The following is a 25,903-nucleotide window of genomic DNA, read 5'->3' as shown; positions in this document are numbered from 1 at the left end:
TGCCTCCAAGATGGAACCCAGGTAGGTAATTTCCTCCTTTCTTGTGATCACCCACTTTGATCGTGAAACTCTCAGCCTTGCTAAGGTTAGAACTGGACCAAAGAGGATGGATTCAGTTTTACCCAGGTGTAATGATAGTTTGTTGTCGGAGAGCCAGATACAGATGTTGTTGAGTTCAGTGCTGAGTTTTCTCAACCTGCAGCCTGTCCCTGTCCGAGACCAGCAGAGCCGAGTCATCTGCGAACAGGAACAGTTTGCAGTCGCAAGCTGAAGACATATTGTTCACATATATCAGGAACAGTAAAGGTCCTAGTATACTTCCTTGCGGAACACCACAAGTCACTGGGAGGGGAGGGGACTGGGTGCCGTTTACTTCCACCACTTGCTCCCTCCCTTCCAGGTAGGATCTCATCCAGCTCACCGACGTATCATCAAAACCTATTGCTTTGAGCTAATCGATCATAATTGGGTAATTAACAGTGTCAAAGGCCTTCTGGAGGTCCAGCATGACCATGCCGCAATATTTGCCATTGTCGACATCTTGTTTGATAGAGTCGTTCAAATAGAGAAGGCATGTGTCAGTGGAGTGGTTTGTTCTGAAACCAGATTGGAATTTGTAAATTAGATTTTTATCGGCAAGATACTTATCGACCTGTTCGTAGACTATTTTTTCCATGACTTTCGAGATGGAGATCACCTGTGAATCTTCAAAATGTGATATATTTTATGATAATACTATTAGCAGTCATATCTTAAATCCAATACCTGTATTGAACTAATTAAATGTATTTAAATACATTATTTTATTTGTTTGACTAAAACCGATGACTAAAACGGGATTGAAACCTTTTGAGTTTTCGTCGACTAAAACTAGACTAAAACTATCAAGGACAGAAATGACTAATATGTGATTACAACGAATAAGCATTTCATCCAAAAAAAACTAAGACTAAAGGTCATTACACACCGGCGATTATGCGAATATACGCAAAATTCGGACTCGTTCCGAATAAATAAAAGACGCTTTTTGGCTCCGCTTTTTTGCTTTTTCGCTCCGTGGAAGCTTGCATTGACTTTATAAGGTTTTTTAAAAAAACGTATTATTCGCATGAAAAAATCGTCCCCGTGTGTAAGGGCCTTTAGGGTGCTTTCAGAAATGCGCACCGGGAGCGCACTCACATATTAGTTTGTATTGGCCAGTGCTCTCAGTGCTATATATCTGAACGCACCCTAAGATTTAATCTAAAATGCCTGCCAAAAACAACACTGCTGTAAAATGTATTACCTCAGAATTATGTTAGCCTAATTAATTAAAGAACGGGGTAAACTGTTGCGCCCTTCTTTGTCCTTTGGTAACGGTTGACTGCAGGTGAGGTGGTCTCAAAAATATAGAGGAAAACTGGCAGAACAAGACTCACGCTACTTAGCACTGACGAAGGTCCCAGGACCGAAACGTTTGCTTTTTTAATTCACTATGAGCACAGAGCACTTGATGAGCATTTAAAATAGTCTTTCTAAGGAGTTTTCCTTAATTTTCTTTGCAGTGAGCGAGTCTTGTTCTGCCAGCCTAATTAATTAGTAAGATTTGTATGGAGTTACATTTGTGTCTTTATTAACCAAACAAAAGAAAAACATTTGAGAGAGAAAAAATATAAACAGAGCAAAGAATAGTTTTGAATGAAAACAAATTAAAACGGCAAGCAAAAAATAATAATTTGTAAGCAAAGGAAATGATATAAAGAGAACAAAAAACTATTTTTAATTAAAACAAATTAAAAACGCAATCAAAAAAATATATTTGCAAGCAAAAAAATATAAGATTTGATAGAAAATAAAAAATAATTGAGAACAAAACTTTTAAAATTCAAGAGTAAAAAAATAAGGAAAAACGGTTTAAACTACATAAAACAAAATACTTAGTAAAATGTTTGGGTAATAAAATGTGTTGTGCTAAATAAAATGTTTTTAATGTTTTTTTTCCTCATTTTCGAATGAAAGTAGTTTTTTCTGATTGCAAAATGCCTTCTCTCTCAAAACATGTCTTTGGTCTCGATTTTTTTTTTCTCTCTCTTGGATTTGTTTGTGTGAGGGGTTAAAGTTCAGAAGGCGGGTCCTACGCTGATAGATGTAAGACACCTCTCCATTGGTCACTTGGAGTCTGAGTGACAGCTCCCCCTTCCTTATGTAGCTTGTTGAATGCAGGGATGGAGGTGTGTTACGGCCAGCATGGTTTTTTGATTGATTGAATTATTAGCAGTTTGCAAAAAAAACAAACAAACATGAAAGTATAATGCAAGGTCAGCTAAGAGTATTTAAAACCCAAGAAAGATGACTTGTTTCCATTGGGGTCCTTTGTACTCAATTCATAGAGACATTTAATGACAGACAGATATACACTACTATGCAAAACATCATAAAAAACAAAAACAAAAAAGATATGTACAGTATACAGTTTGAGTAAACAGATTGATGGAATACTTTATTAACAGTAGGATACAGAGGTACAATTGTACAATGATTGTTATAAGGATAACACAAAAAGGCTTGTTTCCATTGTGGTCCTCTGGGACTGAGGTCAGAGCTCCATTCCAGCCCTGGACGCTACACTATTCGTTACAATATTGAGCATTTTAGGCTATTAGCAATTCAGATGATTCCCTAATGTTAGGTTTCTGTTCTACTTACAGTTTGTGATCTGTATTTAAAATTGTTGTATTGTTGTTACTGTTATAGTAGGCCAGTGGTTCCCAAACTTGGGATCGGGACCCTCAGAGGGGGTCCCCAGATTAGCTTAATGGGCAACATTGTTTTCTCTCTCAACAGTAAACAAACCTATACAGTATAAGTGTATACAGGGTAACACATTTCTAAAGTGACAATTTAATGACTTTTAAGACCTTTTTAAGGCATTGTGCGCTTGTAGTTCGGCTATTTTCACAATATTTATCTGTGGAACCGAGTCAAACTAAATCTAATGCCTACAATTTCAAGTGCTTGTCAGGGTGGGTGGTCCCCAGTAAAACGGGATTGAAACCTTTTGAGTTTTCGTCGACTAAAACTAGACTAAAACTATCAAGGACAGAAATGACTAATATGTGATTACAACGAATAAGCATTCGTTGTAATAAACTAAGACTAAAGGTCATTACACACCGGCGATTATGCGAATATACGCAAAATTCGGACTCGTTCCGAATAAATAAAAGACGCTTTTTGGCTCCGCTTTTTTGCTTTTTCGCTCCGTGGAAGCTTGCATTGACTTTATAAGGTTTTTTAAAAAAACGTATTATTCGCATGAAAAAATCGTCCCCGGTGTGTAAGGGCCTTTAGGGTGCTTTCAGAAATGCGCACCGGGAGCGCACTCACATATTAGTTTGTATTGGCCAGTGCTCTCAGTGCTATATCTGAACGCACCCTAAGATTTAATCTAAAATGCCTGCCAAAAACAACACTGCTGTAAAATGTATTACCTCAGAATTATGTTAGCCTAATTAATTAAAGAACAGGGTAAACTGTTGCGCCCTTCTTTGTCCTTTGGTAACGGTTGACTGCAGGTGAGGTGGTCTCAAAAATATAGAGGAAAACTGGCAGAACAAGACTCACGCTACTTAGCACTGACGAAGGTCCCAGGACCGAAACGTTTGCTTTTTTAATTCACTATGAGCACAGAGCACTTGATGAGCATTTAAAATAGTCTTTCTAAGGAGTTTTCCTTAATTTTCTTTGCAGTGAGCGAGTCTTGTTCTGCCAGCCTAATTAATTAGTAAGATTTGTATGGAGTTACATTTGTGTCTTTATTAACCAAACAAAAGAAAAACATTTGAGAGAGAAAAAATATAAACAGAGCAAAGAATAGTTTTGAATGAAAACAAATTAAAACGGCAAGCAAAAAATAATAATTTGTAAGCAAAGGAAATGATATAAAGAGAACAAAAAACTATTTTTAATTAAAACAAATTAAAAACGCAATCAAAAAAATATATTTGCAAGCAAAAAAATATAAGATTTGATAGAAAATAAAAAATAATTGAGAACAAAACTTTTAAAATTCAAGAGTAAAAAAATAAGGAAAAACGGTTTAAACTACATAAAACAAAATACTTAGTAAAATGTTTGGGTAATAAAATGTGTTGTGCTAAATAAAATGTTTTTAATGTTTTTTTTCCTCATTTTCGAATGAAAGTAGTTTTTTCTGATTGCAAAATGCCTTCTCTCTCAAAACATGTCTTTGGTCTCGATTTTTTTTTTCTCTCTCTTGGATTTGTTTGTGTGAGGGGTTAAAGTTCAGAAGGCGGGTCCTACGCTGATAGATGTAAGACACCTCTCCATTGGTCACTTGGAGTCTGAGTGACAGCTCCCCCTTCCTTATGTAGCTTGTTGAATGCAGGGATGGAGGTGTGTTACGGCCAGCATGGTTTTTTGATTGATTGAATTATTAGCAGTTTGCAAAAAAAACAAACAAACATGAAAGTATAATGCAAGGTCAGCTAAGAGTATTTAAAACCCAAGAAAGATGACTTGTTTCCATTGGGGTCCTTTGTACTCAATTCATAGAGACATTTAATGACAGACAGATATACACTACTATGCAAAACATCATAAAAAACAAAAACAAAAAAGATATGTACAGTATACAGTTTGAGTAAACAGATTGATGGAATACTTTATTAACAGTAGGATACAGAGGTACAATTGTACAATGATTGTTATAAGGATAACACAAAAAGGCTTGTTTCCATTGTGGTCCTCTGGGACTGAGGTCAGAGCTCCATTCCAGCCCTGGACGCTACACTATTCGTTACAATATTGAGCATTTTAGGCTATTAGCAATTCAGATGATTCCCTAATGTTAGGTTTCTGTTCTACTTACAGTTTGTGATCTGTATTTAAAATTGTTGTATTGTTGTTACTGTTATAGTAGGCCAGTGGTTCCCAAACTTGGGATCGGGACCCTCAGAGGGGGTCCCCAGATTAGCTTAATGGGCAACATTGTTTTCTCTCTCAACAGTAAACAAACCTATACAGTATAAGTGTATACAGGGTAACACATTTCTAAAGTGACAATTTAATGACTTTTAAGACCTTTTTAAGGCATTGTGCGCTTGTAGTTCGGCTATTTTCACAATATTTATCTGTGGAACCGAGTCAAACTAAATCTAATGCCTACAATTTCAAGTGCTTGTCAGGGTGGGTGGTCCCCAGTAAAACGGGATTGAAACCTTTTGAGTTTTCGTCGACTAAAACTAGACTAAAACTATCAAGGACAGAAATGACTAATATGTGATTACAACGAATAAGCATTCGTTGTAATAAACTAAGACTAAAGGTCATTACACACCGGCGATTATGCGAATATACGCAAAATTCGGACTCGTTCCGAATAAATAAAAGACGCTTTTTGGCTCCGCTTTTTTGCTTTTTCGCTCCGTGGAAGCTTGCATTGACTTTATAAGGTTTTTTAAAAAAACGTATTATTCGCATGAAAAAATCGTCCCCGGTGTGTAAGGGCCTTTAGGGTGCTTTCAGAAATGCGCACCGGGAGCGCACTCACATATTAGTTTGTATTGGCCAGTGCTCTCAGTGCTATATCTGAACGCACCCTAAGATTTAATCTAAAATGCCTGCCAAAAACAACACTGCTGTAAAATGTATTACCTCAGAATTATGTTAGCCTAATTAATTAAAGAACAGGGTAAACTGTTGCGCCCTTCTTTGTCCTTTGGTAACGGTTGACTGCAGGTGAGGTGGTCTCAAAAATATAGAGGAAAACTGGCAGAACAAGACTCACGCTACTTAGCACTGACGAAGGTCCCAGGACCGAAACGTTTGCTTTTTTAATTCACTATGAGCACAGAGCACTTGATGAGCATTTAAAATAGTCTTTCTAAGGAGTTTTCCTTAATTTTCTTTGCAGTGAGCGAGTCTTGTTCTGCCAGCCTAATTAATTAGTAAGATTTGTATGGAGTTACATTTGTGTCTTTATTAACCAAACAAAAGAAAAACATTTGAGAGAGAAAAAATATAAACAGAGCAAAGAATAGTTTTGAATGAAAACAAATTAAAACGGCAAGCAAAAAATAATAATTTGTAAGCAAAGGAAATGATATAAAGAGAACAAAAAACTATTTTTAATTAAAACAAATTAAAAACGCAATCAAAAAAATATATTTGCAAGCAAAAAAATATAAGATTTGATAGAAAATAAAAAATAATTGAGAACAAAACTTTTAAAATTCAAGAGTAAAAAAATAAGGAAAAACGGTTTAAACTACATAAAACAAAATACTTAGTAAAATGTTTGGGTAATAAAATGTGTTGTGCTAAATAAAATGTTTTTAATGTTTTTTTTCCTCATTTTCGAATGAAAGTAGTTTTTTCTGATTGCAAAATGCCTTCTCTCTCAAAACATGTCTTTGGTCTCGATTTTTTTTTTCTCTCTCTTGGATTTGTTTGTGTGAGGGGTTAAAGTTCAGAAGGCGGGTCCTACGCTGATAGATGTAAGACACCTCTCCATTGGTCACTTGGAGTCTGAGTGACAGCTCCCCCTTCCTTATGTAGCTTGTTGAATGCAGGGATGGAGGTGTGTTACGGCCAGCATGGTTTTTTGATTGATTGAATTATTAGCAGTTTGCAAAAAAAACAAACAAACATGAAAGTATAATGCAAGGTCAGCTAAGAGTATTTAAAACCCAAGAAAGATGACTTGTTTCCATTGGGGTCCTTTGTACTCAATTCATAGAGACATTTAATGACAGACAGATATACACTACTATGCAAAACATCATAAAAAACAAAAACAAAAAAGATATGTACAGTATACAGTTTGAGTAAACAGATTGATGGAATACTTTATTAACAGTAGGATACAGAGGTACAATTGTACAATGATTGTTATAAGGATAACACAAAAAGGCTTGTTTCCATTGTGGTCCTCTGGGACTGAGGTCAGAGCTCCATTCCAGCCCTGGACGCTACACTATTCGTTACAATATTGAGCATTTTAGGCTATTAGCAATTCAGATGATTCCCTAATGTTAGGTTTCTGTTCTACTTACAGTTTGTGATCTGTATTTAAAATTGTTGTATTGTTGTTACTGTTATAGTAGGCCAGTGGTTCCCAAACTTGGGATCGGGACCCTCAGAGGGGGTCCCCAGATTAGCTTAATGGGCAACATTGTTTTCTCTCTCAACAGTAAACAAACCTATACAGTATAAGTGTATACAGGGTAACACATTTCTAAAGTGACAATTTAATGACTTTTAAGACCTTTTTAAGGCATTGTGCGCTTGTAGTTCGGCTATTTTCACAATATTTATCTGTGGAACCGAGTCAAACTAAATCTAATGCCTACAATTTCAAGTGCTTGTCAGGGTGGGTGGTCCCCAGTTCAAGTATGATTATTTTGGGGGGTCCCCAGTTCAAATATGATTATTTTAGGGATTCACAGCCTGAAGCACACTATCAGACGAAACGTTTCCAAAGCAGTCTATCTGGAATGGGTCTGGCCAATAGGCCAGTCACTTCAGCCTTGCCTTAATTAGAATAACGAATATAACATAAAATAATCTATTTTGAACTGGGGACCCCCCAAAATAATCATACTTGAACTGGGGACCACCCACCCTGACCCAGGCATTAGATTTAGTTTGACTTGGTTCCACAGATAAATATTGTGAAAATAGCCGAACTACAAGCGCACAATGCCTTAAAAAGGTCTTAAAAGTCATTAAATTGTCACTTTAGAAATGTGTTACCCTGTATACACTTATACTGTATAGGTTGGTTTGTTTACTGTTGAGAGAGAAAACAATGTTGCCCGTTAAGCTAATCTGGGGACCCCCTCTGAGGGTCCCGATCCTAAGTTTGGGAACCACTGGCCTACTATAACAACAATACAACAATTTTAAATACAGATCACAAACTGTAAGTAGAACAGAAACCTAACATTAGGGAATCATCTGAATTGCTAATAGCCTAAAATGCTCAATATTGCAACGAATAGTGTAGCATCCAGAGCTGGTATGGAGCTCTGACCTCAGTCCGAGAGGACCACAATGGAAACAAGCCTTTTTGTGTTATCCTTATAACAATCATTGTACAATTGTACCTCTGTATCCTACTGTTAATAAAGTATTCCATCAATCTGTTTACTCAAACTGTTTACTGTACATATTTTTTTTGTTTTTGTTTTTATGATGTTTTGCATAGTAGTGTATATCTGTCTGTCATTAAATGTCTCTATGAATTGAGCACAAAGGACCCCAATGGAAACAAGTCATCTTTCTTGGGTTTTAAATACTCTTAGCTGACCTTGCATTATACTTTCATGTTTTTTTTGTTTTTTTGCAAACTGCTAATAATTCAATCAATCAAAAAAACATGCTGGCCGTAACACACCTCCATCCCTGCATTCAACAAGCTACATAAGGAAGGGGGAGCTGTCACTCAGACTCCAAGTGACCAATGGAGAGGTGTCTTACATCTATCAGCGTAGGACCCGCCTTCTGAACTTTAACCCCTCACACAAACAAATCCAAGAGAGAGAAAAAAAAATCGAGACCAAAGACATAGGTTTTGAGAGAGAAGGCATTTTGCAATCAGAAAAAACTACTTTCATTCGCAAATGAGGAAAAAAAACATTAAAAACATTTTATTTAGCACAACACATTTTATTACCCAAACATTTTACTAAGTATTTTGTTTTATGTAGTTTAAACCGTTTTTCCTTATTGTTTTACTCTTGAATTTTAAAAGTTTTGCTCTCAATTATTTTTTATTTTCTTTCAAATCTTATATATTTTTGCTTGCAAATATATTTTTTTGATTGCGTTTTTAATTTGTTTTAATTAAAAATAGTTTTTTGTTCTCTTTATATCATTTCCTTTGCTTACAAATTATTATTTTTTGCTTGCTGTTTTAATTTGTTTTCATTCAAAACTATTCTTTGCTCTGTTTATATTTTTTCTCTCTCAAATGTTTTTCTTTTGTTTGGTTAATAAAGACACAAATGTAACTCCATAGATTTGTAACTTCAGAAATTATTTTAAAAGGGAATAAAGCCTTTTTTTGATTGCTGCCTTGTAAAAGTTCAAATCTACAGGAGTCTAAAATATGCCGCTACCAATACAGCCGGAGCAAAGGGAATGAATAATATGTGTGTGTTAGATGCCAAAGTGCAAGCATTGACAATATTCAACAGTATTGCACATTGGCACACCTCAATCACATTCCCCTTTCACTTTGTGTGAGTGGGCAGCACTCTCCCCTTTGTATTTGATTTCCTTTCTGATGTAGACAATAGGGAAACTAAAAGGTAGAGAGACAAAAGGTAATCTAAAAAGAAGACAGACAATAGTTCAATTATAAAAGGCCGATAGATAACAAAAGGCACTGGTGGGATTTGAAGCACACAATCATCACTGGACAAAACATACAAATGTTACTTTTTCAAGCTTGTTATCGTGCAGGTTGGAACTGACTGGGAAATAAATGAGCTTTGTACACAATGTATCATGTGGCCTACAGGGGTCTGTAACTTTTGAGATAGCATTACAGAAGTTGAAAACAAAGCCAAAACTACATGGATTGTTAGCGGTCTCTTGAGTACACACGAAGGGAAAAAAGGGAAAAAACTCAATTTCCTACATGAGTTATGATGTTAGTGCACACTGCAACACAAAATAGTCATTATAGATAATATGCAATGCATTTTATTTATGAAACCCACAGCGGCAGGTGAAGAGCACTTCATTATCTGCAACTGAAATGAAGGAATATATCTTTCATGTCCTCTCAAATGCGCCATTCTTTATTCAAAGGGAAAAAAAGGACGGGGATAGGAAAAACATTACAAGGCGGCAAAAAGGAAATAGAAGCTTTGTTATTTAAATGGGGAGTAATGATGTGCCAAGGGAAGGGAAAGAGCATGCTGAATTGGACGTGTTTTATGATTTGAACCACACGACTGCGTGATTCCAGGGTACTAATGCTTCAGTACATTGATGTTTTTCCCCCCGAATGCTTTGTTTTGATTTCTCAGTTCGTCAATAGAAGATGCAACACACTCAGGAGTTTTTAAAAGTGTTATTAGCGACTTGAACTTGAAGTAAGAGTTTCTCATCGCTACAGAAAAGTTATGTACTCCTTACTATTGCTTTTAAAGCTTCAATCTGTAAGTTTCATGTCTGTTGATCGGCGCCCTTGACGGAGAGAGGCAATTGCAACAATGTCCGTACAGCCAGGATGTCAACAAGTAGGTGTCTTGCCCGACACTTGGGTTAAAATGTCTAGGGAAACCACCTCCAACCACTACAGATGTGCTAGTTATTATTGTACATACACACAGTAAAGAATGGTCAAAATAAAATGTATTCATTCAAATATCTCCAGGATTGTCGCTTTAATGTTGGTGAGCTAGGCGTTGAAAGCCAATCTATACGGTTCGCACTTGACAAATTCCCCAAATATAAATTTTTAACCATACACTGCAGCATAGAATGAGAAAGAAATGCAATGACAGCTAAATGTTGACTTGAAGATAAAGTATACTAACGTACAGCATACTGGATGCTAAACATTAGTGTTGAATTACAGCGCGCAGGATGCTCAACATTAGCGCTAAAATTACAACATGCATCACTTTTACGATCAGTAAATGTATAACACATCAACTCTTTCCGCTGGTGAGGGGGGCCTTGGTGGATCCGGCAGGAGGAAGAACACCATCCATGTAACTGCAAGCAGCCCTGGTTTCATTTCCAGACAGGGACCTGCGTTGCATGTCATCCCCTCCCCTCCCCTCCCCTCTGCCATGGCTTTTCCTGTCTCTCTCTCCACTTTCCTCTCTGAATAAATCAAAAGTGCCACATGGCATATATGCCATACTCGATCCCCGAATGTCATCACTCTGACTTAACCCATTAAAGACCGGGAACGCATCTGTGTCATTTTCAAGATTTCTTTGGGCTATTCAAAAATAGCAGATATACAAGCTCATAGGAGCTTGTAGATCTGCTATTTTTGAAACATTTTGGAAAATGTGTGCAAATCTCTAAGCGAACATTTGTAACTCAAAATTTTGCTTCTGGGGATTCTACAAATGTATTCTAAATCCTAACAGTTTTCTGAAACAGTGGTGCTCAAACTTATTCATGTTTACATATTATGTTCCAGGGACCCCCCAGAAGCAAAGATTTGAGTTACAAATTTCTGCTTTAGAAAAAATAATTCAAAGATTTGCACACATTTTCACGATTTTTCAAAAAATTGCAGATCTACGAGCGCAGCACTTTGGCTATTTTTGAATAGCCAAAGAAATCAAAAAATGACACAGATTCTTTCCCCGTCTGAATGGGTTAAATGTAGAGGACTGTAAATGTCCCCATAATGTAAAAACGTGATGGATCCAAGTTCTGCTGCTGTTGACAGGTTCAGCTAATTAGCTAAAATGTGATCGTACAGTAGTACCCAAGTCAAAAATGTATTTTATTTCTTAAGCACTTTCAACCAAAAGGTTTGACACAAAGTGCACAGGTTGATAATAATACCCCAGAACATTTTAAGGATATAATTTTACTATATTCCATTTTAATGAAAGCATGCGCTGGCAAGTGTTGGACAGCTTACCGTTTAAAAAAAAAAGCTCTCTCCACTGTCCTTTGGCAAGATCTCAATGATAAGGCTCATTATTTCCCACCTGAGAATCTCTAAGTATCCCCACTCCTTTTTAATATTACAAAGAAATCTCAAAGAGACATGAATCATGTATTTATTCTCATCACCTCCGGTCTCTTCTCTCTCTCTCTCTCTCTCTCTTTTTTTTTGCCCCCCTATTTCCTTTCACGCGGTTTAAGAGATTTCCATAAGAAATAACACGGAACAGAAGAAACCTCTTCATGCACACAGCAGTCAAAGCCTTGAGTATTTATACAAGGCAAGATTGGATAAACGTGAGGCTAGATCCAAACAAAAGATTTGAGGGAGAAAAAAGGGTCAATTGACTGATCAGAAAGCCACCCTTTAACACACGTACACCCCCCCCCCCCCCCCCCCACACACACACACACACACACACACACACACACACACACACACACACACACACACACACACACACACACACACACACACACACACACACACACACACACACACACACACACACACACACACACACACACACACACACGTTTGTATTATTATACTTGTGAGGACATCAACATTTTTGGAAGCCGATTTTATGATTGATTTATGATTTTTTGGGGGGCATTTTTAACCGTAAGTTTAAAGCCGGAAAATAGCAGATCTACAAGCTCACAACGTGTCGCGCTGCGACACGTTGTGAGTTTGTAGATCGGCTATTTTCCGGTGTTTGACATCGCCGCACAACTAAGTATAAAACAGGGGAAAATCTAACCCCAAGCACCTATCTCTAAAAATCTTTTTTCAACCATAAAATAACAATTTCTCTTCTAACATCTATTTCTCATATTTTACAATACTTGTGGGGACGTTTGGTCCTCACAAGTATAGTAATACAAACACACACACACACACACACACACACACACATGCACACACATGCACACACACACACGCACGCACACCTCCTTGTAATGTTCTAATGTTGTCTGACCAAACAGGGTGTCAGTAGGAGAGCTCTTCAAAGTGACAGTAATGTGTGACTGAATGACCTCCAGGGGGGAGTCAGCGAGACGCCTAATGTGAGACGCCTGCACGGCGAAGTCTCACAGAGAGATTATAACGACTGACTGGGACAGAGAGAGACGGAGAGAAGAGAAAGAGAGAATCACAGACAGAGAGCGAGACAGAGAGAGAGCGAGTTTAATCCATTCAGACCGGCGGGAACGCATCTGTGTCATTTTAGATGTCTTTGGCTATTCAAAAATAGCAGATATAAAAGCTCATAGCGCGGCACCGAGTGCCGCGATATGAGCTTGTAGATCTGCTATTTGTTTGAAAAATCGTGAAAATGTGTATATATATATTTTTTTTAAGCGAACATTTGTAACTCAAATCTTTGCTTCTGGGGATTCTACAAATGTCTTCTAAATCCTAAACGTTTTTTTTAAACTTATGTTGCTATAATATCAGTGGTTCTCAAACCTTTTTCATGTCAAAGGACCCTCAAAATTATATGTATTTGGCGGCGGACCCCCCATCTCAAAATATGTTGTTCCAGGGACTCCCAGAAGCAAAGATTTGAGTTACAAATATTCGCTTTAAAAATATATATATTCAAAGATTTGCAAAAAAAAAATCTTGATTTTGAGCTTGTATATCTGCTATTTTTGAAAAGCCCAAAGAAATCAAAAAATTACACAGATGCGTTCCCGGTCTTTAATGGGTTAATCAAAGACCTCTAAAACGTTGCATGTCATTGAACCCTCCAGCTTGGCGGTGATGGCGACGGCAACGGTGGCGGATGGAGACGGCGGGTTTAAGACAGTGATGCATGCAGGGTACAGCCACTCTGTGTCACCTTACAGCCGTCTCCATTACTTGTCACAACATTACTTAGGATGAAAGAATGGGGGGGGGGGGATTCTAGGACATGGGACCAAATCCAATTGGTCTTCTCTCTCCTAAATAACAAGGCTCTTCCCAAGCGCTGACAACTAGCACAACACTAGCCGAGAGGGGCGATAGTAATATTCATTATTCTGACCCCTTGCTCCACTTACCAAAACCTTACGTCAGATGGAGATTTACTATATCACCGCCTGCTTGGAAATCATTTTTTACTATTTGTATCCCCTCTCTCTCTCTCTCTATCCCCCGTCTCCTTGCCTGTGTCTGTTTGGGGAACTAGAGGCAGATAATACAAAGTGACAAAGCCAGTAAGGGACCTCTGGGTTCAGGATTAAGCTCTGGGGACTACAGCCAGCACACATACCCCCTGATAATAGAAAAAAATAGCTAAATACGTACCCAGCATTTCCCAGTGTGTGGATACATTAAATATAATCTTATATAAACACGCATAGATACATGCCATGCCAAACCACTCTAAACAACGACATGGAAATACGCGGTGTGTCCCTTTTCATTTCACTGCGTCCCGACCCCCTGTATACACTAACAGGGTGTGAAAGGCTTTAGGTAACAGGGCGTATGCAGTTGTTTGGTGAGCAACACACACACACACACACACACACACACACACACACACACACACACACACACACACACACACACACACACACACACACACACACACACACACACACACACACACTCCTGCTCCAATTGCTATTGGAGCAGTGAGCAGGAGTGTGTGTGTGTGTGTGTGTGTGTGTGTGTGTGTGTGTGTGTGTGTGTGTGTGTGTGTGTGTGTGTGTGTGTGTGTGTGTGTGTGTGTGTGCGTGTCAGTGGTGGAAAAAATACTCACATTTATTACTTAAGTAAAAGTATCAATACTGCAAGGTAGAAATACTCTGTTCCCATATTCAAAATTTACTTGAGTAAAAGTACAAAAGTATTGGTATCAAAATGTACCAAGTACCAAAAGTAAAAGTACTAAAATAATTGAAAATAGCAGATCTACAAGTACCAAGTACCAAGTACCAAAAGTAAAAGTACTAAAATAATTGAAAATAGCAGATCTACAAGCTCACAACGCGTGAGCTTGTAGATCGGCTATTTTCAAATAGCCTAGGTATAAAATAGGGTTAAAGTGGTTGATGTATGTTTTATATTGTAATAATTTATATCTGCAAAGTAACTAAAGTTTTCAAATAATTGTAGTGGAGTAAAAGTACAACATCTGCTTCTGAGATGTAGTGGAGTAGAAGTAAAAGTATAGACAATTGGAAATACTCCAGTAAAGTAAAATTACCTTAAAGTTTAGTAAATGTACTTAGTTACTTTACACCACTGGTGTGTGTGTGTGTGTGTGTGCGTTTGTGTGTGTGCACGCACACGCCAAGCAGTCTGTCCAGCTGGACAAACTGAGCGTAGTGGTCAGCACAGAGGCCATTTCCATGATTCTTCATCCTGATTGCCTCGTGTCCACAGTCACTGTGGCATGTCCATCCAGACCCACTGGATCAATACTAACCCATGTCTAACAGCCCACCCCCATCCTCACCCTGCTGTCCCAGTGAGTGACGGTGGCTGTGACTCTTCCAGGCACGCTATCATTGCTTTTTAATTCTCTGGGAGCAATGTTTGTGTGGCCTCAATGTCCCTCTTAGAGCACAGGGGCGCGAGCCGCGCACACACGCACACACACGCACACACACACACACACACAAACGTGTAAGCACACGCACGCAGACACGCACACACACACCAACACAAAGAAAAAAACAAACAAAGCACACACTCAGGCACGCACACACACACAAAACAAACAAACTCACACACGCATACACACACGCACAAACGTGCACACACGCACACTCACGCACGCAGGCACACGCACACACAAAAACACAAACGCACACACACACACACTCAGGCACGCACACATACACACAAAACAAACAAACGCACGCGCACGCACATGCACACACGCACACACACACACACACACACTCAAACATAAAACACCCACACACATTCACAGCATCCAATAGTACTTTACAATTTACACAAGCAGCACACGCACATGTGTACACAACTCACCCAGTCACATTGCTCAGTGACTGGTGACTTACTGGAGCCATTACCACATAAAGCAAATATATAGAGGCTGGAGAAAGGGGGGGGGGGGGCAGAGTCAACAACCCTTGCCACTTTATGTCAAGGAACGGTGCTTTCTTCCCTCCATATACAACCCTCTATCCCCCACAGCAGTCAGCTCACATGACATTTACCCACCAAGAAATGGAGCCATTGAGCAAAGGACAATTGAGGAGAGGAAAACATCATGTATGACCCTGTGTAGGAGGGTGATGAGTTGGACTGTGTTTGACAGGCGCACACACACACACACACACACACACACACACACACACACACACACACACACACACACACACACACACACACACACACACACACACACACACACACACACACACACACACACACACACACACACACACACACACACACACACACACACACACACACGTGTAATTCCACTCAACTGCAACGCAGTCCAATGGCAGTTGGAGAAGTCATTTCCATCCGGGATCAGAGTTCATCCACTGAGTGAAGACTATTTGAAGTAAGAAAATAAAAAATAAATCCTGTCTTTTCCGTAAAGTTAAACGTCAATGTCATGGGGTCACAGAATGATGTGAAGGAGAATTCACAAAGACAACCTCAGCCGCGCATGTTATTGACGTGGGTCTGCCTGGTTAAACTATAATGTTCTGATGATGGACCACAATAAACAAATTGTCTCTATAGGCTGAGATGACATTTACAGTCAAGTATATATTTAATAATTTGTGTCTGTCTATCACGTATAAGCACAAACACACACTCTCTCGGTCTGTCACGCACGCACGCACGCACGCACGCACGCACGCACGCACGCACGCACGCACGCACGCACGCACGCACGCACGCACGCACGCACGCACGCACGCACGCACGCACGCACGCACGCACGCACGCACGCACGCACGCACGCACGCACGCACGCACGCAGCAGTTCGGTCCTTACCTCCCATTTGCTGTCCTGGGTTTTCCTCTTCAGGTGGACGTTCCAGTTGTGGGCGTCCAGCTCGGCACAGTGGGCGATGGTCAGGGCCACGGGGCTCAGGAGGTCCAGGCCCGAGGGCCCGTACGTCACCTCAGGACCCAGGAGGATCTCACAGCTGTCCTCTGGCTGAATGCTGCAGATATAAAGAGTACACATACAGTATCTGTTTAGGTACACCAACGCGTTGGTTCTCAAAGTGGGGTCCCCAGCTAAATGTGTTAACTCATTGAGTGCCATTAACGTGTTTCACGTGTTTTTTTTACCGCTATGGCTATTTTTGAAAAACATGTTCAGAACCCAAGATATCATTATCTGAAGATTTGCAGCTCCATCCACTCCTTGTTTAACGTATAACTGAAAAAGGCTGTATCTCGCTTCCTAAGCACTTTTTTTTTTACTTTGAAAAAAACTCTGGCACTGGGACAACATAATAATTATAGAACTAATTCTGGCAATTCTGGCACTCAATTGTACTACCTATGAGTATGTAAAAGAACAAAAACGAATAAACAAAACGTTAAAAAAATTCTGGCATTCAATGAGTTAAGATAGCGTCACAATAATTTTTACCTTTTATACTTTGGCTATTAAAAAATAGCAGATATACAAGCTCATAGCGCGGCATTTCATAGCGCGGCGCTATGAGCTTGTAGATCTGCTATTATTTTTAAAACGTGAAAATTTTTGCACATTTTTTAATATGTATATTTTTTAAGCGAACATCTCTAACTCAAATCTTTGCTTCTGGGGGCCACATACATATCAATTTGGGGGTCCTTGGCACGAAAACGTTTGAGAACCACTGCGCTAACGTACATTGGTGCATTACTGTACATACGTGCACGCACGCACGCACGCATGTGTATACACACGCGCATACCTTACAGACACATATATAAGTGTACATTTACAGACTACCTCAAGAATCAAGAGGGTTTACAAGCGTGGTAAGGTCTGCAATACCATGCAACGTCAACATACTGTGACAACAAGAAAAAGAGAGAGAGAGAGAGGAAGTGTTCATCACGAGACTCCTTGTTTTTGCCCCATAAACGTATAACTTATAACCTGACCCTCCGAGGTCAAAAAACAAAGTTGATAAGAACGTTCAGGCACTGTCGTTTAAAAAGCGCCACAAATACTAGCAGAGTCATAACATGTGATGTTCTAGAGCAGGGTTCCCCAATTAGTTAGTTAGCTAGGGTACCAAGCCGAGGGCCACACAACCTGCGAACAGTTTGGGGCTTGGGGGGGGGGCGCTGTTCCCGCTACTCCAGTGACAGTGCAGATACTAGTGTTGTTGCTGCTCTTACCACCATTATTATTGTCTCCGCCAGAGGTGGAGAGTATGTTTTCGTATGTATGTATGTTTTCGAGTATGTCTCAGCCAAGCTAACATTGGTCAAGCTTCACGTGACACGTGACAATATGTTGTCACCAATGCTTTTGATTGGCTAGCGAAACGCATGACAAAATAAAAACCTATAAATAGGTGTGTCACTTCAAAGAAATCAATTATATTTTTTGAAGTGAGCTTCCATCAGCCAAGCTAACATTGGTCAAGTGACACGTGACAATATGTAATATAAATAGGTAAGACAGGATTAATCAGGAACAGTAGTGGCGGAGACCTGTGCTCCGAGGAGCACATTTTCGAATTATAATTATTATTGGTTGTGGTACTCATAATTTAGCCCTGGGATTCGTTAGTTCTTTTTAGGTTTTCTGACCACAGTTACACACAAAAAACCTGAACTTTGAACATTTAATGGATTTTCTGTGGTTTGGGGTTTTTCTGAATAATTAGGCTCAGAAAAGTGCTGTGATTGGCCCGTGGACTTTGATGTCAAAGTCCATTAATCCCGCCCCCTCCCCGCGGAGTAGAGGCGATGATTGACAGGCAAACTCCCTCAACAGCGACCACTGCAGGCTGCCACTGCCATGGCTCACTGGAGGGGATTTTTCAGTTAAAACCTTTTAATACACGTTTGAAGGACCATGATAAAGACTTAATGTTTTGCAAAACCAGCATGTCATGAAACCTTTAAATCCTTGTGTTGAGGGTCACACAAGGAAATAATGCACTCTTGAAAGTTGAAACTAAATAAGTTGAGAACCAACCATTTATTTGGTTGTTACAGTGTGCTTGAAAAGTATGCATCTTCATTCATCATTGCAGAGTGATCACCCGTCGAAAATGGCTTGTTTTCACCACTGTAAAAAGATATGGAGTTATGGACCTTTTTCTCAAGATCCTCTCATTGGAACGGACAGAAGGTACGTTTTTTGGACTGGATTCACATCCGTCCATTCCATTTTACAGGGTCCTCGGATCATTCCTAAGTTGCGTTAGAGCGAAGAAAAAAAAAAACTCAACGGGTGTTGAGTAAACACGTAGATCTACAGTACGTGTTTGGCACTAAATGTGTTAATACTAACGGTTAATGGTTAACCGTAAAAATGATTGAGCAATGATGCACTTCCAACACCCAAGTGTACTGTGTGGACACACTTGTGTATTTTCAGGTGATCTAACCGACTGAAACTCTTGTCACACTGTTTACAGTAGTAAGGCTTTTCTCCAGTGTGAATACGCTGGTGTTTGTTCAGAGAACCTGACTCAGTGAAACTCTTGCCACACTGTTTACAATGGAAAGGTTTTTCTCCAGTGTGGACACGCTGGTGACTTTTCAGGCCAACTACTTGATTGAAACTCTTGTCACACTGGTCACAGTGGAAAGGTTTTTCTCCAGTGTGAATAAGCTGGTGTTTGTTCAGGTTACCTAAGCAACTGAAACTCTTGTCACATTGTTGACAATAGAAAGGTTTTTCTCCAGTGTGGACACGCTGGTGTGTCTTCAGGTTACCTGAGTAACTGAAACTCTTGTCACATTGTTTACAGATGTGAGTTTTCTTTCCTGTGTCAGTCAGACGATGTCTCTTTACTTCCGATTGCGTTAAAGTCTTGGTAGACTGTTGACCACTGTAAGGTCTTTCTTCTTCGGAGTTTCCTTGGTGCTGGCTCGTTGTCGGGAACAGTTGGTTCATCGTCAAAGCTGCTGCTATGCATGGGCTGTAATGGAAGAAGAATGTAACTAATGATGTGTGACCTTACGATACAAGATTGGTTACAGGGCAATTGCCAGAAGAAAATCTAATGTATGGATCTCTGCTGGAATAGTTCCTCTTGTTGGTGATGACGTCTTCCTCGATGTCTCTCTCCATGTGTGTCATTCACAATGTGCAGTCTGGTTTTAAGCCGAGCTGATTCAAAGCTCACGCCATCATTATGATGTCACTATGATGTCAGCCATGCCCGAATATGGAGTTCCATGTCATTTACTGAGATAAAGTTTCAGCCCAGTCACCTCAATTATCTTCCAGTATGAAATTAACGAGCGTCAACGAGCATCAGCTGCTCGCACGCACACGCACACGCACACACACACACACCCCTCTGCAGTGCCCAGTGACTGGAGTCTCATTTCTCTCCAGAAGCCCTTGAATATGATGGAATATGATTAAGGATGACTGTGATTATGGTAAGCTCACATTTCATATCACACACACCATACTGTACCTGCAACTTTCACTAGCCAAATGACAGGGGTTGGTGCGGGCTAGACAGTTGCCCCTCGCGGGCCGCAAATGGCCCGCGGGCCGCCTATTGGGGAACCCTGTTCTAGAGAGAACACAATTCCAGGCAGCCATGTGGTACTATAAGCCCAGTGTTCAAATTCAAGCAACCCCAAGGTTTTCCAGCACCTGTACCGGCCCTGATTGCACGGCAGTACCTCCTCCTTATAACAAGCTAGTGAGTTATTACAATAAGGCATTGTCCAATTAGCTTTAGACAGAATTCTGGCTAGCGGTGCCTAGAGACCCTAATCTTTGGAACCATATGTATTCTGCCAGAGTTTCTCTCTATAATGCCTCCCCAATGTTGTCTTGCTTCCCGGCTTACCTACTAATCTGTCTTAACCCTTTAAGACCGGGAACGCATCTGTGTGTCATTTTTAGATTTCTTGTAGATCTGCTATTTTTTGGAAAAATAGTGAAAATGTGTGCAAATCTTTAGTTTGAATATATATATAATTTTTTAAAGCGATTTTTTTAAACTAAAATCTTTGCTTCTGGGGATTTTACAAATGTCTTCTAAATCCTAACAGTTTTTTTCCTAAAGTTTTTTTTACATTTTCTTTTACTTATGTTGCTATATTATCAATGGTTTTCAAACTTTTTTCATGTCAAGGACCCTCAAAATAATATGTATTTGTCCGCGGACCCCCTACCATCTAAAAATATTTTGTTCCAGGGACCCCCAGAAGCAAAGATTTGAAGTTCACGATTTTTCAAAAAATAGCAGATCTGCAAGCTCATAGCGCTATGAGCTTGTAGATCTGCTATTTTTGAATAGCCAAATAAATCTAAAAATGACACACTGATGCGTTCCCGGTCTCAATGGGTTAACACAGAAAGCAATACATACAGGAGTGGTCTGGTTATGTCTGGTGAGACGTACTTTGCTTGATCTGTCCATGCCGTTGCATATTCATCATTTCACTGTTTATTATCTCGCAGCCATAATCTGTACTCGAGATCTGCTTCTGCTGCATAAGACAACAGCAATTAACGAGGAGAAGGACGTTGGTGGGCATAGAGGTCGCTTTGCCATGCAAGCACAAGACAGTACATGTCTGCAGGTGTTTGGATCCTCTGGAAATGCTGCTGCTGTTCTCAAATTCAACTTCTCCTTTGTTTTTACTTCCATTTAAAGAAAGAGAAGGCATCAGTCTGTAGTCTCATTGGTATTGTTCCTGTCAAAAGATGGTGGAAAAGTGAGCCTTGGTATTTTTGACTTTATTGAAACAGACTGGGAGGTAAGTACCTCTTACTTCCACCCCAAACCGGCCATAACCAGTCAACACAACTGACCATCTGCTCTCTGTGCTCAAATAAATGCATCACCGTGGAGACACACACAGTGGTGGAAAAGGTACTCAAATATTTTACTTAAGTAAAAATATCAATTCTGCAATGTAGAAATACTCTGTTACACAAGTAAAAATCCGGAATTCAAAATTGTGTAAAAGTACAAAAATATTGGTATCAAAATGTACTTAAAATACCATAAGTAGAAAGTACTCATTTTGCAGAATGTCCCATTTCACAAGTTTTCAAATGTATAAAAAGATCTACAAGCTCACAATGCATAGTGATGCGACGCATTGTGAGCTTGTAGATCAGCTATTTTCAAATGGCCGAAATGTATATAGGGCTGAAGTGGTTAATGTATGTTTTGTAATAATAATCAAAATCTACAAAGTAACTAGTAATGAAGTTTTCAAATAATTGTAGAGACATAGTGGAGTAGAAGTAAAAGTATTGAAATTTGGAAATACTCAAGTAAAGTAAAACTACCTCAAAATTGTACTTAAGTACAGTACTTGAGTAAATGTAATTAGTTACTTTCCACCACTGCACACACATAACACAAATTGCCTTGTGTCTTGCGCCATGCGTCGAAAAGCTCTTTTCTAGCAGCCCTCCTTACACTCAGCTGGAAATGTTGGCTGTAAGGTCTAGAGTAAAGGTCTTGGGGTCACCAAAACGAGTAGGGTTCATCCTGCAATCTGCTAATTAGATTATGAGATATCTTATGTGCGGTGACATTTTGGCCTGAGGGTGGCAGGTCATGGGGTCACTCAAATGGTTTAGGTTTCATCTTCCACAGAGCATCACTGCTCTCATTTTGGCCAAATGGTGGCACTTGAGGAAACGCCATTGGGTCACAAAAGACAAAAACAAAAAGTACAGGGTCATCCTCTCTGGATCATGAAGGTGCACAGCAAATCCCATGACAATCCAGCCCGTAGTTTTCGATACACATGATGTTGTTTGGGACCAAATTTATGGACGCATAGAACGACACTGCCATCTTTAAAAGCCCCATCACTATAGCAGCGCTAAAAAACAGTCAGTACAGCTGCTGCAGCAGAAAAAAGGGCAGGGTAGAGAGAGAGATCAAGGCAGTGCAGCATCATGCCTTGGCAAAGCTCCCTCTAAGCTCAAATCAGTCATTGTGGAGTAGAGATCTGAGCGCGCTGATTTGTCAAGATTTCCTCCCCCGAATAAGAAGTGATTTATAGTCCCTCGCAGGGAGAGGTGGTGTGAAGTTCATGGTTTTCAGGCGTAAAGGAGTAAAGTACTCTACACAAACAGGTAGGAGTGTCACGAGGAAGCCGTAAATTATGTGTAAAGAATGTAATGGTGTTAATTTACAATTTAGCACAATCTGAGTTTAAATAAAGCGTGGCATCGAACGCTATCCTGAAATGTATTGCATGATTACCATCAGCATATTGTGTGATTAACTTGCTACTGTCTGCCAGGAGTTTGGGAATTCATCATTCCCTTGCATTGGTTGATATAGAGCAGCATAACATTAATGCTGTCAGGGCTCTGGGTTTTTGATTCCCATCTGTGCCGCCCAATACATCCAGCACACATCCACCAAATTACATGTGTTTCAGCACATTTTTCCATCAGCAGAGCATACATTGTTTCCTTGTGAAATGTGAAATGCAATGATTCAAACAGTGAGTGGGTGGCATGGCATCACACACTTTATACGCAACAACATCCTTATCAGAACGTGGTTCTTGTGTTTGTGTTCCTCTTTTCTTTTTAAAAAGCAGTGGGCAGTCCACTAGCCTTTAACCCATTCAAACCAGGAACGCATCTGTGTAACCACTTTAACCATTATTTTATACTTCGGCTATTCAAAAATAGCAGATCTACAAGCTCTCCGTGCCATGAGCTTGCAGATCTGCAATTTCTTTTGAGAAATCATGAAAATTTGTGCAAATCTTTGAATGCAGATATATATTTTTAAGCGAACATTTTTAACTAAAATCTTTGCTTCTGGGGGGGTCCCTGGAACAACATTCTGGGTGGTCCTTGACATGAAAAAAGTTTGAGAACCACTGAATAGCAACGTTAAAAAAAGGATTTAGAAGACATTTGTAGAATCCCCGAAAGCAAAGATTTGAGTAAAATGTTTTTGCTTTAAAAATATTTTAAAAAAAATAGCAGATATACAAGCTCTTAGTGCGGCACCGATTGCCGCACTAAGAGCTTATAGATCTGCTATTTTTTGAAAAATCGTGAAAATTTGTGCAAATACAGCTTGTATATCTGCTATTTTTGAACAGCCAAAGAAATCTAAAAAACGACACAGATGCGTTCCCGGTCTTAACACATCCACCGCCAAGGGCTAATCTCATAATGTACTCACCAGTGCCAAGGTGTTTTTGTTGTTTTTTTTGTTTTTTTGATGTCGCCATAGATCTTGTTAAAATCCTTTAGATTGCACGATCCACTGTTTGTAAACAACGAGCACATGTCCTGGTCTCTACTCGTCGAGACCGCGTGTCAAACGGAGCCGCCATGTTTGAGTTCTGATCGTTTATGTTAACTCTTTGACTGCCAGAGTATTTTCATAAAGTACTCCCCCAGTGCCAGCAATTTTCGTGTTTTTTTATTTTTATATTTTGAATTTTTCTCATGAAAATAATTTAAGGGGACATAATGTAAAGACCCAGCACAAATCCGCCACTAGAGTGCAGCACATGACTGCTTGATCAGGTCGTTGGGTCTCTCTCAGCCTTCTTGATAGATTAGACAGGGAAAAACATGAAAACGGAAGTGACGTCGTCCCAGATTGTTTTGATCGCCAAAATGCCGTCGTGATACACGACGGCGATGACTGATCGTCACCCAGACCATAGATTATAGAAGAGAAACTGTCCGTTTGTCCGTCATACCGTGTGAAAGACCGTTTATTTACCTATTTTGGACGAAAATGACTGGGGAAAAGAATCAAAAACCGGAAACGGAATCCAGGTCATGAAACCGGATGCAGATGTCCGTGAAGTAAGTGGAACTCGAGAATAACATTGAATATTAAGCAGCATAGCGCAATCAGAGATTAAACAATGAACGCGCGTCCAGCGCGTCCAGCGCGTCCAGCGCGTCCAGCGCGTCGACGGCCAACTGGACAAAGTAGCACTTGACGCGTTATCGCGTCGTCCGCAGTCAAAGAGTTAACATGGGAAATGCGAGGATGAAAAACTACATAGGTTTACAGGGGGTTTTGTGTACGACTTATAATGGAGGCCGACGGGAAACAAAAAACGCGATCGCACTTCCGGTCGACTTCGGGTGGTGTTACACTGAAAATGGTCCCCGTAAAAAATTGAAAAAAAAAAAAAATTCGAAAAAAAGGAAAAAACACCCGGACCGTAGGACTACGGTTTCGGCGCTTAACAGTTGGATTTAACGGACCGTAGGACTACGTTCTTGGCGGTGGATGTGTTAATGGGTTAAATTTCCGCCCGCGTATTGACAGTAGGAGAAGCTGAGAGGTAGACAAATTGGGGCATCATTTCAGTCTAGGCCTGGCAGAGGGTTTGCAGCCGCTCCGTGGGAAAGCGTCTTAAAGCCCACTATGGGCACAACATGCCATCCTTTTAATGATGAACTCGGAGAAAAAAGTTTTCCCGCCTTTACCTTCCCTTTAGCGACACCACGTTATATAAGATTCTCAAGCCATTAGAGATGCTTATCCGTGTTGAAGTGGTGCTCCCGTCTCTCTCTGTGATGTCTTAATGGTAACTACACCACTCTCCAGGTGCTCTCCAGACGTTCCAATTACCACTTCAACGCCGCGGCACTGAGGGTACTTCATCCCTCTATACTAGTTACTACTGCTGCTGCTTTACTGTAGCTTTGGCATCATGAAGTCACCTTGGCCTCTCTCTGTCCTTGATTCTAGATGGTAAGTCTTTGCCGCTATGTCAACAATGCCCCCCCCCCACCACCACGACACCACTGCTCTGGAGTGGACCCTTGGAGAGAGAGAGAGAGCTCAGCGAGCGCCTGATCACACATTTAACCCATTAAGACCGGGAAACTCATCTGTGTGACATTTTTTTGATTTCTTTGGGCTATTCAAAAATAGCAGATCTACAAGCTCATAGCGCGGCACTTGAAAAATCGTGAAAAATGTGTGCAAATCTTTGAATATATATATATATATATATATTTTTTTTTAACTCAAAACTTTGCTTCTGGGCATTCTACAAATGTCTAAATCCTGATAGTTTTTTTTTTTTTTCAACGTATGTTGCTATAATATCAGTGATTCTCTATGTATTTGGCCG

The 25,903-nt window shown here is 39.9% G+C and overlaps 1 protein-coding gene across 2 annotated transcripts in view; it reads right to left on the bottom strand.

Annotated features, from left to right (window-relative positions):
- Positions 1-25,903, bottom strand: part of unc5db (unc-5 netrin receptor Db) — a 288,363-nt gene that overhangs the window by 27,070 nt on the left and 235,390 nt on the right. For both annotated transcript variants that reach the window (XM_080434213.1, XM_080434214.1), the window contains one exon: positions 16,641-16,812. In XM_080434213.1, coding sequence (XP_080290339.1) covers positions 16,641-16,812 — 172 coding nt within the window. The remainder of the gene's footprint in view (positions 1-16,640; positions 16,813-25,903) is intronic.

The sequence above is a fragment of the Gymnoscopelus braueri genome (assembly GCF_963280865.1).
Source record: "Gymnoscopelus braueri genome assembly, chromosome: 7".
NCBI classification, from domain to species: Eukaryota; Metazoa; Chordata; class Actinopteri; order Myctophiformes; family Myctophidae; genus Gymnoscopelus; species Gymnoscopelus braueri.
This window is presented reverse-complemented; position numbering and strand designations above follow the sequence as displayed.